Raw genomic sequence first — 11644 nt, 5'->3', positions numbered from 1 at the left:
GGGGGGGTGATGTGGGGGGGGGTGATGTGGGGGGGGGTGATGTGGGGGGGGGTGATGTGGGGGGGGGTGATGTGGAGGGGGGGGTGATGTGGGGGGGGTGATGTGGGGGGGGTGAGGTGGGGGGGGTGAGGTGGGGGGGGTGAGGTGGAGGGGGGGGTGAGTGGGGGGGGGTGAGGTGGGGGGGGTGAGGTGGGGGGGGTGAGGTGGGGGGGGTGAGGTGGGGGGGGTGAGGTGGGGGGGGTGAGGTGGGGGGGGGTGAGGTGGGGGGGGTGAGGTGGGGGGGGTGAGGTGGGGGGGGTGAGGTGGGGGGGGGTGAGGTGGGGGGGGTGAGGTGGGGGGGGTGAGGTGGGGGGGGTGAGGTGGGGGGGGTGAGGTGGGGGGGGTGATGTGGGGGGGGTGATGTGGGGGGGGGTGATGTGGGGGGGGTGATGTGGGGGGGGTGAGGTGGGGGGGGTGAGGTGGGGGGGGTGAGGTGGGGGGGGTGAGGTGGGGGGGTGAGGTGGGGGGGGTGAGGTGGGGGGGGTGAGGTGGGGGGGGTGAGGTGGGGGGGTGAGGTGGGGGGGTGATGTGGGGGGGTGTGATGTGGGAGGGGGTGATGTGGGGGGGTGATGTGGGGGGGGAGTGTGATGTGGGAGGGGGTGATGTGGGGGGGTTATGTGGGGGGGTGTGATGTGGGAGGGGGTGATGTGGGAGGGGGTTATGTGGGGGGGTTATGTGGGGGGGTGTGATGTGGGAGGGGGGGTGATGTGGGGGGGTTATGTGGGGGGGTGTGATGTGGGGGGGGGGGTGATGTGGGGGGGTGTGATGTGGGGGGGGGTGATGTGGGAGGGTGTGATGTGGGGGGGGGGTGATGGGGGGGTGATGTGGGGGGGAGATGTGGGGGGGGTGATGTGGGGGGAGGTGATGGGGGGGTGATTTGGGGGGGGGTGATGTGGGGGGGTGATGTGGGGGGGGTGATGTGGGGGGGGGTGATGTGGGGGGGGGTGATGTGGGGGGGGTGATGTGGGGGGGGTGATGTGGGGGGGGGTGATGTGGGGGGGGGTGATGTGGGGGGGGTGTGATGTGGGGGGGTGTGATGGGGGGGGTGAGGTGGGGGGGTGAGGTGGGGGGGGTGAGGTGGGGGGGGGTGAGGTGGGGGGGGGTGAGGTGGGGGGGGTGAGGTGGGGGGGGTGAGGTGGGGGGGGTGAGGTGGGGGGGGTGAGGTGGGGGGGGTGAGGTGGGGGGGGTGAGGTGGGGGGGGTGAGGTGGGGGGGGTGAGGTGGGGGGGTGAGGTGGGGGGGTGAGGTGGGGGGGTGATGTGGGGGGGGGTGATGTGGGGGGGGGTGATGTGGGGGGGGTGATGTGGGGGGGGGTGATGTGGGGGGGGTGATGTGGGGGGGGTGATGTGGGAGGGGGTGATGTGGGAGGGGGTGATGTGGGGGGGTGGGTGATGTGGGGGGGTGGGTGATGTGGGGGGGTGGGTGATGTGGGGGGGTGGGTGATGTGGGGGGGTGGGTGATGTGGGGGGGGTGGGTGATGTGGGGGGGGGGGGGTGATGTGGGGGGGGGTGATGTGGGGGGGGTGATGTGGGGGGGGTGATGTGTGGGGGGGGTTGATGTGGGGGGGGGGTGATGTGGGGGGGGGGGTGATGTGGGGGGGGGGTGATGTGGGGGGGGGGGTGATGTGGGGGGGGGGTGATGTGGGGGGGGGTGATGTGGGGGGGGGGGTGATGTGGGGGGGGGGTGATGTGGGGGGGGGGTGATGTGGGGGGGGGGTGATGTGGGGGGGGGGGTGATGTGGGGGGGGGGGGTGATGTGGGGGGGGGGGGAGATGCGGGGGGCGAGATGGGGGGGGCGAGATGCGGGGGGGCGAGGTGCGGGCGGCGAGGTGCGGGCGGCGAGGTGCGGGCGGCGAGGTGGGGCGGCGAGGTGCGGGGGGGGAGGTGCGGGCGGCGAGGTGGGGCGGCGAGGTGCGGGCGGCGAGGTGCGGGCGGCGAGGTGCGGGCGGCGAGGTGCGGGCGGCGAGGTGGCGGGCGGCGAGGTGCGGGCGGCGAGGTGGGGCGGCGAGGTGGGGGCGGCGAGGTGGGGCGGCGAGGTGCGGGCGGCGAGGTGCGGGCGGCGAGGTGCGGGGGGCGAGGTGCGGGCGGCGAGGGTGCGGGGCGGCGAGGTGCGGGCGGCGAGATGGGGCGGCGAGATGCGGGCGGCGAGATGCGGGCGGCGAGATGCGGGCGGCGAGATGCGGGCGGCGAGATGCGGGCGGCGAGATGCGGGCGGCGAGATGCGGGGGGGCGAGATGCGGGGGGCGAGATGCGGGGGGCGAGATGCGGGGGGGCGAGATGCGGGGGGCGAGATGCGGGGGGCGAGATGCGGGGGGCGAGATGCGGGGGGCGAGATGCGGGGGGCGAGATGCGGGGGGCGAGATGCGGGGGGCGAGATGCGGGGGGCGAGATGCGGGGGGGGTGATGTGGGGGGTGTGATGTGGGGGGGGGTGATGTGGGGGGGGTGATGTGGGGGGGGGTGATGTGGGGGGGGGGTGATGTGGGGGGGGGGTGATGTGGGGGGGGTGATGTGGGGGGGGGTGATGTGGGGGGGGGGTGATGTGGGGGGGGGGGGTGATGTGGGGGGGGGGTGATGTGGGGGGGGGGTGATGTGGGGGGGGGTGATGTGGGGGGGGGTGATGTGGGGGGGGGGTGATGTGGGGGGGGGTGATGTGGGGGGGGGTGATGTGGGGGGGGGGTGATGTGGGGGGGGGGTGATGTGGGGGGGGGTGATGTGGGGGGGGGTGCTGTGGGGGGGGGTGATGTGGGGGGGGGTAATGGGGGGGGTGATGTGGGGGGTGTAATGGGGGGGGTGATGTGGTGGGGGGTGATGTGGGGAGGGGTGATGTGGGGGGGGTGATGTGGGGGGGGTGATGTGGGGGGGGGTGATGTGGGGGGGGTGATGTGGGGGGGGTGATGTGGGGGGGGTGATGTGGGGGGGGGTGATGTGGGGGGGGGGTGATGTGGGGGGGGTGATGTGGGGGGGGTGATGTGGGGGGGGGTGATGTGGGGGGGGGGGGTGATGTGGGGGGAGGGTGATGTGGGGGGAGGGTGATGTGGGGGGAGGGTGATGTGGGGGGAGGGTGATGTGGGGGGGAGGGTGATGTGGGGGGGAGGGTGATGTGGGGGGAGGGTGATGTGGGGGGAGGGTGATGTGGGGGGGGGTGATGTGGGGGGAGGGTGATGTGGGGGGAGGGGTGATGGGGGGGGTGATGGGGGGGTGATGTGGGGGGGAGGGTGATGTGGGGGGGGGTGATGTGGGGGGGGGATGTGGGGGGGGTGATGGGGGGGTGATGTGGGGAGGGTGATGTGGGGGGGTGATGTGGGGAGGGGTGATGTGGGGGGGGGTGATGTGGGGGGAGGGTGATGTGGGGGGAGGGTGATGTGGGGGGGTGATGGGGGGGGTGATGTGGGGAGGGGTGATGTGGGGGGGGTGATGTGGGGAGGGGTGATGTGGGGGGGGGTGATGTGGGGGGAGGGTGATGTGGGGGGAGGGTGATGTGGGGGGGGGTGATGGGGGGGGTGATGTGGGGGGAGGGTGATGTGGGGGGAGGGTGATGTGGGGGGAGGGTGATGTGGGGGGGAGGGTGATGTGGGGGGGAGGGTGATGTGGGGGGAGGGTGATGGGGGGGGAGGGTGATGGGGGGGTGTGATGGGGGGGTGATGTGGGGGGAGGGTGATGTGGGGGGAGGGTGATGTGGGGGGAGGGTGATGTGGGGGGAGGGTGATGTGGGGGGGAGGGTGATGTGGGGGGAGGGTGATGTGGGGGGAGGGTGATGTGGGGGGAGGGTGATGTGGGGGGGGGGTGATGTGGGGGGAGGGTGATGTGGGGGGGAGGGTGATGTGGGGGGAGGGTGATGTGGGGGGAGGGTGATGTGGGGGGGGTGATGGGGGGGGTGATGTGGGGGGAGGGTGATGTGGGGGGAGGGTGATGTGGGGGGGAGGGTGATGTGGGGGGAGGGTGATGTGGGGGGAGGGTGATGTGGGGGGAGGGTGATGTGGGGGGGAGGGTGATGGGGGGGGGAGGGTGATGGGGGGGGGAGGGTGATGGGGGGGGGAGGGTGATGGGGGGGGTGTGATGGGGGGGGTGATGTGGGGGGAGGGTGATGTGGGGGGAGGGTGATGTGGGGGGAGGGTGATGTGGGGGGAGGGTGATGTGGGGGGAGGGTGATGTGGGGGGAGGGTGATGTGGGGGGAGGGTGATGTGGGGGGAGGGTGATGTGGGGGGGAGGGTGATGTGGGGGGAGGGTGATGTGGGGGGGAGGGTGATGTGGGGGGAGGGTGATGTGGGGGGGAGGGTGATGTGGGGGGAGGGTGATGTGGGGGGGGGTGATGTGGGGGGGGGGTGATGTGGGGGGGGGGGGGATGTGGGGGGGGGGGGGATGTGGAGGGGGGGGGGATGTGGAGGGGGGGGGATGTGGGGGGGGGGTGATGTGGGGGGGTGATGTGGGTGGGGAGGGTGATGTGGGGGGAGGGGTGATGTGGGGGGGGTGTGAGGTGGGGGGGGAGGGTGATGTGGGGGGGAGGGTGATGTGGGGGGGGGGTGTGAGGTGGGGGGGGAGGGGTGATGTGGGGGGAGGGTGATGTGGGGGGGGGGTGATGTGGGGGGGGTGATGTGGGGGGGGGGTGATGTGGGGGGGGGTGATGTGGGGGGGGTGATGTGGGGGGGGTGATGTGGGGGGGGTGATGTGGGTGGGGAGGGTGATGTGGGGGGAGGGGTGATGTGGGGGGAGGGTGATGTGGGGGGGGTGATGTGGGGGGGTGATGTGGGGGGGGGGGGGTGTGGGTGTGGGGGGGGGGTGATGTGGGGGGGGTGATGTGGGGGGGGTGATGTGGGGGGGGTGATGTGGGGGGGGTGATGTGGGGGGGTGATGTGGGGGGGTGATGTGGGGGGGGGGGGTGATGTGGGGGGGGGGGGTGATGTGGGGGGGGGGGTGATGTGGGGGGGGTGATGTGGGGGGGGGTGATGTGGGGGGGGGTGATGTGGGGGGGGTGATGTGGGGGGGGGTGATGTGGGGGGGGTGATGTGGGGGGGGGTGATGTGGGGGGGGTGATGTGGGGGGGGTGATGTGGGGGGGTGATGTGGGGGGGTGATGTGGGGGGAGGGGGTGATGTGGGGGGGTGTGTGGGGGGGGGGTGGTGTGGGGGGTGGGGTGATGTGGGGGGGGGTGATGTGGGTGGGTGTGTGGGGGGGGGGGTGGTGTGGGGGGGGGGGGTGATGTGGGGGGGGGTGATGTGGGGGGGGGTGGTGTGGGGGGGGGTGTGTGGGGGGGGTGATGTGGGGGGGGTGTGTGGGGGGGTGATGTGGGGGGGGTGATGTGGGGGGGTGGTGTGGGGGGGTGATGTGGGGGGGTGGTGTGGGGGGGGTGATGTGGGGGGGGGGGGTGGTGTGGGGGGGTGATGTGGGGGGGGGGGGGTGATGTGGGGGGGGGTGATGTGGGGGGGGGGTGATGTGGGGGGGGGTGGTGTGGGGGGGGGGTGATGTGGGGGGGGGTGTGTGGGGGGGGGGGTGTGTGGGGGGGGGTGATGTGGGGGGGGGTGATGTGGGGGGGGTGGTGTGGGGGGGGGTGATGTGGGGGGGGTGATGTGGGGTGGGGGGTGATGTGGGGGGGGGGGTGATGTGGGGGGGGGGTGTGTGGGGGGGGTGATGTGGGGGAGGGTGTGTGGGGGGTGGGGTGATGTGGGGGGGTGGGGTGTGTGGGGGGGGGTGATGTGGGGGGGGGTGATGTGGGGGGTGGGGTGTGTGGGGGGTGGGGTGTGTGGGGGGTGGGTGATGTGGGGGGTGGGGTGATGTGGGGGGTGGGGTGATGTGGGGTGGGGAGGGTGTGTGGGGGGGGGGTGATGTGGGGGGAGGGTGATGTGGGGGGAGGGTGGTGTGGGGTGGGGAGGGTGGTGTGGGGGGTGGGGTGATGTGGGGGGTGGGTGATGTGGGGGGAGGGTGTGTGGGGGGAGGGTGTTGTGGGGGGAGGGTGATGTGGGGGGGTGGGTGATGTGGGGGGGGGGTGATGTGGGGGGGGGGTGATGTGGGGGGGGGGTGATGTGGGGGGAGGGTGATGTGGGGGGTGGGTGATGTGGGGGGGGGGTGATGTGGGGGGGGTGATGTGGGGGGGGGGTGATGTGGGTGGGGGTGTGTGGGTGGGGGGGGTGATGTGGGGGGGGGGGATGTGGGGGGGGGTGATGTGGGGGGGGGGATGTGGGGGGGGGGTGATGTGGGGGGGGGGTGATGTGGGGGGGGTGATGTGGGGGGGGGTGATGTGGGGGGGGGTGGTGTGGGGGGGGGGTGAGATGTGGGGGGGGGGGTGTGAGGTGGGGGGGAGGGGTGATGTGGGGGTTGTGGGGGGGGGTATGGGGGGATGTGGGTAAAGTTGCGAGAACACTCTCTCATCCCTCCGGCTAAACCCGCTCAGATTCTCAACGGCGCAGCGGCTTCATCAGAAATAAAACAGAAAGAACTCACTTTGTCGATGGAAGCGGGTTTCTGGGCGGCCAGGGAGCGGGCCAAGCTGAGCACCGTGTTGAAGTAGAAGCCACGGCCGGCTCCCTTCCCCAACAGGTCCGCCATGTTGAGTGGCGGCGGCCGGACGGCGAGCCAGAGAGTTCACATCTCACAACGCGCCAGTGTGTCAAAACCGTCAGCCTACAGGGAGTGAGGAGGTTAACAGGGAGGTAAACATTTACCTTTGTGAGTCATTGTTCCTTTTGTTAGATATTTGTTTATGAGCTGACATATTTTAAACACAGATCACATATGCTGCATGTTAACTTTGATCAAACCAAGAACTGTGGATGCTGGAGATCTGAAACAAAACTGCCAGAAAAAATACTCAACAGCTCTGGCCGCACCTGTGAAGGGAAAAACAGCAATAACATTTTCAATCCAATGAGTGTTATTTTCTCAAAAGGTGATGGATTTTGCCAGGGTTTGATACAAAGGGATAGGCTGAATAGGCTGGGGCTATTTTCCCTGGAGTGTCGGAGGCTGAGGGGTGACCTTACAGAGGTTTATAAAATCATGAGGGGCATGGATAGGGTAAAAAGGCAAAGTCTTTTCCCAGGGGTGGAGGAATCCAAAACTAGAGGGTGTAGGTTTAAGGTGAGAGGAGAAATATTTAAAAGAGACCTAAGGGGCAACATTTTCACGCAAAGGGCAGTGTCTATATGGAATGAGCTGCCAGAGGAAGTGGTGGAGGTTGGTACAATTACAACATTTAAAAGGCACGTGAATGGGTACATGAAGAGGAAGGGTAGAGAGGGATATGGGTCAAGTGCTGGCAAATGGGACTAGATTAATTTTAAGATATCTGGTCAACATGGATGAGTTGGACCAAAGGGTCTGTTTCCATGCTGTACATCTCTGTGACTCCATAATTATCCAATTCCATTTAAAACAAAAGATACATATAAGTCTGTTTCCATCACAGCCTCAAGCAGAACAATTGAGGAAAAGTCACTGGACTCAAAACATTCCAGCGATTTTATTTCATGTTAATTTTGAGCTTTGGGTCCCACTTTGGAAGTTTGGAAGTTTGTGCATGGAATTGATGTTGTTCTCTCAGTGCAGTTTTGAGACAAGTTACACCATGAAAGGAGCCCAGAGCAGATCAAGATAATTAAACTTCACTGCCCTCTCAGATTAACCACCCCTGACACTATGTCAAAGAAGAGTAGGGGAAGCCACTACAGTGTTCTGGATTGATATTAATCCCTCAAGAAAGATCAGTGCTTGCTAAAACAAGCAATACATACAATGAATTATTAGCAGGCCATTCAGATCTACAAACCTGCTCAACTCTTCATTGTTAACCTGATTGTTCCACATTCCCATCCAACCCCAATAACCTTTTACTTTCTTGCTTATCAAGAATTCATCTATGCCTGCTTTAAAAACATTTAGGACTCTGCTTCCATCTCCTTTTCAGGAAGGGAACTCCAATGACTCAGAACCTTCCGTGAGAAAAATATTCTCCCTATCTCTGTCTTAAATCATAGTTAAGGTTGGATTCTATTTCAGGTACCGTAAGTGGAGAGGTTGGGATGTAGTTCTATCCTTCATTGCGTCAACTGTGGTTTATTTGCGAGCATGCTTACCCAAGTCAGAAGGTTGTGAGTTCAAATCACACAGAGTGCAAAAACCTGGCAAACACTCCAGGAGAGTTAAAGGAGAGCTGCACTGTTAGAAATACAGTCTTTTTGATGAGATTTGAAGATGCCACCTGCCTGTGGGCGGCACGGTGGCTCAGTGGTTAGCACTGTTGCCTCACAGCGCCAGAGACCCGGGTTCAATTCCCTCCTCAGGCGACTGACTGTGTGGAGTTTGCACATTCTCCCCGTGTCTGCGTGGGTTTCCTCCGGGTGCTCCGGTTTCCTCCCACAATCCAAAAAATGTGCAGGTTAGGCGAATTGGCCATGCTAAATTGCCCATAGTGTTAGGTGAAGGGATAAATGTAGGGGAATGGGTCTGGGTGGGTTACGCTTCGGCGGGTCGGTGTGGACTTGTTGGGCCGAAGGGCCTGTTTCCACACTGTAAGTAATCTAATCTAATAAAGTAGACTTAATTATCCCATAACACTATGGTGCTCCCTAATGCCCTGCCCTTATCCTTCAATTAACATCATAATGGGCAAAAAGAGCAGGCATTGACAACAATGTCCATATAGGGCAATTGAGAAAAAAAATTAATAGTCATATCTCATAGAATCTTAAACATATACAGAAGGTGGCCATTCAGCCTCTCTCATTAGTCTTGGCTCTATGCAAGAATAACTCAGCTAGCTCCAGTCCTCTGCACATTCTCTGTCACCCAACAATTTCTTTTCTCAAAAGGTAATTATCCAGTTCCATTTAAAAAGCACAATTGAGATGAATGATGGCCTACTTGCGTTCCTACATTCCATTCCATGGTGGCTTTCACAATCATGAGTGGAGGATTGTCCAAAGTGCTTTACAGCTATTTAAATACTTTTGGAGCATAGTCATTGTTGTAGTGTAGGTTCAGCCTCAAATGAAGTTTTGTGTCCAGTTAAATGCACCACCAGTTTAGGAAGGATATGAAAACTGTTGAAAGGGAGCAGAAAGGATTTACAAGAATTGTTCCAGGATGAGAGAACTCAATTGCATGGATAATCTGGACAGAGTGGATAGACAGAAACTGACTTCTTGGTGAGAGTCCTCAGGAGACATCCATTTATTATGAATGACAGAATAATATTAAGTGGATGTTTCCTAAGGACTCTTTCACCAAGAAGTTAGTTTCTCACTATCAATTGTGTCCAGACCCCTCATCTTGAACACCTTGATCTAATCTCCTCAATCTTCTGTTCAAGAACAGTGCCAACTTCTCCAATTTAACCATGCAAGTGAGTTCTCTCATCCTGGAACAATTCTTGTAAGTCCTTTCTGTCTCCTTTCAACAGTTTTCATATCCTTCCTAAACTGGTTGTGCATTTAACTGGACACAAACTCAGGTTGAGGATGAACCAACACTACAACAATGACTATGCTACAGAAGTATTTAAACAGCTGTAAAGCACCTTGGACAATCCTCCACTCATGATTGTGAAAGCCACCATGGAATGGAATGTAAGAACACAAGCAGGCCATTCAATCTGTCATGTCTGCTCCACCATTCAATTAGATCATTGCTGATCATTAATGCCACTTTCCTACACTCTCTCCATCCCCTTCAATGTCATGAATCTCCAGAAATCTATTCACTATTGTTGTGGACTAGGCCAGACCCCCTCAAAACATTTAAAGAAAGTAGCCCAGTCCCTAACTTTGCTAGTTGTTTTAAGAAGGTGTAAAGTGGGTATTCCAGGAGTGATGCAGCTAGCCCAACAACAAAACAGAACTTATTTGCAAGATTACTGAGTGAAACACAAACAAAAGAGAACAGAATATAGGATAACAACCTATCCAAAACCTGAACAGACCACCCCAACTTAATAATGCTGTTCCAAATTCCTGCAACAATCCCCATAAACACCCCTTGCCACAAAAGGTAAAATCAAACACAAGATCTTACAGGAGAGATATTAGAGAGAGAGAGAGAGATGGCTGAGAGATTCAGCATGGAACAACTTCTTCCATGTATCTGTTTCTTTGACCAGCAGCCTCAAAACTGACTGACTGTCTGCTCTGACCAGCCAGAATGCCAAAACCCCAAATCAAATTAAACCAAAGAAAAGCTGAGCTGGGAGAACTGGCCATTCCCCTTTCATTGTACAAATGATTTTTTAAACTTAAAAGCTTCTTCAAGTAGATCAAGACAGATATTTCAGAACCTGTGTAGAAAAACACTTCTGAAAAAAAAACAAGGACACCACAACCTTGTTAAAGGAGCTGCGTCATTACACTATTGCCTTCAAAATGGTCACTGATTGAGCTTCCACAGCACTCTCGGGTAGCAAAGTCCAAAGATTCACCACCCTCAAAGTGAAGAAATTTCTCCTCAATTCAGTCTTAAATCGTGTATCCCTTGTTCTGACTCAAGGTTGGCATACAGACAGTCTCTAATCTGAGACTGCATTATCTGAGCTGTCACCTTTTTTTATGAAACCTTAATTTATCTCAGGAATGTGCCTTGAAAGAAGTTCTGGGAATTACATATTAATGAATTGAAACCTGCACCCCCATTCTCAGTGATTAAAGACTTAACAATAATCTAGGAGAAAGTGAGGACTTCAGATACTGGAGTTCAGAGTTGAAAAGTATGGTGCTGGAAAACCACAGCAGTCAGCCAGCATCTGGCAATCTGGAGAATCAAAGTTTCAGGCATAAACCCTTCAACAGGAATGTGATCCCATTGCTCTATACACCACATGACGAAGGAGCAGCGCTCCAAAAGCTAGTGCTTCCGATTAAACCTGGTGTTGTGTGATTTTTAACTTTGTACTTCCTGATGAAGGGCTTATACCTGAAACATCAATTCTCCTGCTCCTCATATGCTGCCTGAGCTGCTGTGCTTTTCCAGTGCAATACTTAACAGCAATCCAGGTTTGTTCAATACTTTGCATCAGTTAGCCGTGGAATCATAGAGATCTACAGCACAGAAACACACTTTTCGGTCCAACTCGTCCACGTCGACCTGATATCCTGACCTAATCCAGTCCCATTTGCCAGCACTTGCCCCATATCCCTCAAAACCCTTCCTATTCCTATACCCTTCCTGCTCTTGGTTTACTGTCTTATTTGACTGATCAGCAAGTACAAGTGTATGACACCTTGATCTTTTACTATAAACTGTGACCCTGCCCCTGATGAAGGAGCAGTGCTCCGAAAGCTTGTACTTCCAAATAAACCTGTTGGAATATAATTTGGTTTTTAGATTAGAGTGGTGCTGGAAAAGCACAGCAATTCAGGCGGCATCCAAGGAGCAGTAAAATCGACGTTTCGGGCAAAAGCCCTTCATCAGGAATATAATCTGGCGTTGTGTGATTTATTTAATTTCAGGGAAGTTAGCCTGGACTCTTTTGGGTGGAGAAGTGGGGCTGAAATCACATGATGGTGCTGGCAGCCAGTCTGAAAGATGGCCGCGCCCTTGACGCGTATCACCCGGGTGAGTCACGTGGTGATGATGCGCAGGGGTCAAAGGAGGTGTCAGGTGATTTGAAATTGTCTGGTGAAGGG

General features: G+C 59.8%; 1 protein-coding gene across 2 annotated transcripts in view; it reads right to left on the bottom strand.

Annotated features, from left to right (window-relative positions):
* pi4kab (phosphatidylinositol 4-kinase, catalytic, alpha b) overlaps positions 1 to 6627 on the bottom strand; it is a 172062-nt gene extending 165435 nt beyond the window's left edge. For both annotated transcript variants that reach the window (XM_043715376.2, XM_043715377.2), the window contains exon 1: positions 6474 to 6627. In XM_043715376.2, the coding sequence (XP_043571311.1) occupies positions 6474 to 6578 (105 nt within the window). In that variant the 5' untranslated portion in view covers positions 6579 to 6627. The remainder of the gene's footprint in view (positions 1 to 6473) is intronic.
* Between the last annotated feature and the right edge of the window lie 5017 nt (positions 6628 to 11644).

This window comes from Chiloscyllium plagiosum, unplaced genomic scaffold, assembly GCF_037043375.1.
Source record: "Chiloscyllium plagiosum isolate Xiang-an unplaced genomic scaffold, Cpla_swu_hap1 HiC_scaffold_24, whole genome shotgun sequence".
Taxonomy (NCBI): Eukaryota; Metazoa; Chordata; class Chondrichthyes; order Orectolobiformes; family Hemiscylliidae; genus Chiloscyllium; species Chiloscyllium plagiosum.
The sequence above is the reverse complement of the archived record's forward strand: the minus strand, read 5'-3'. Positions and strand labels throughout refer to the sequence as shown.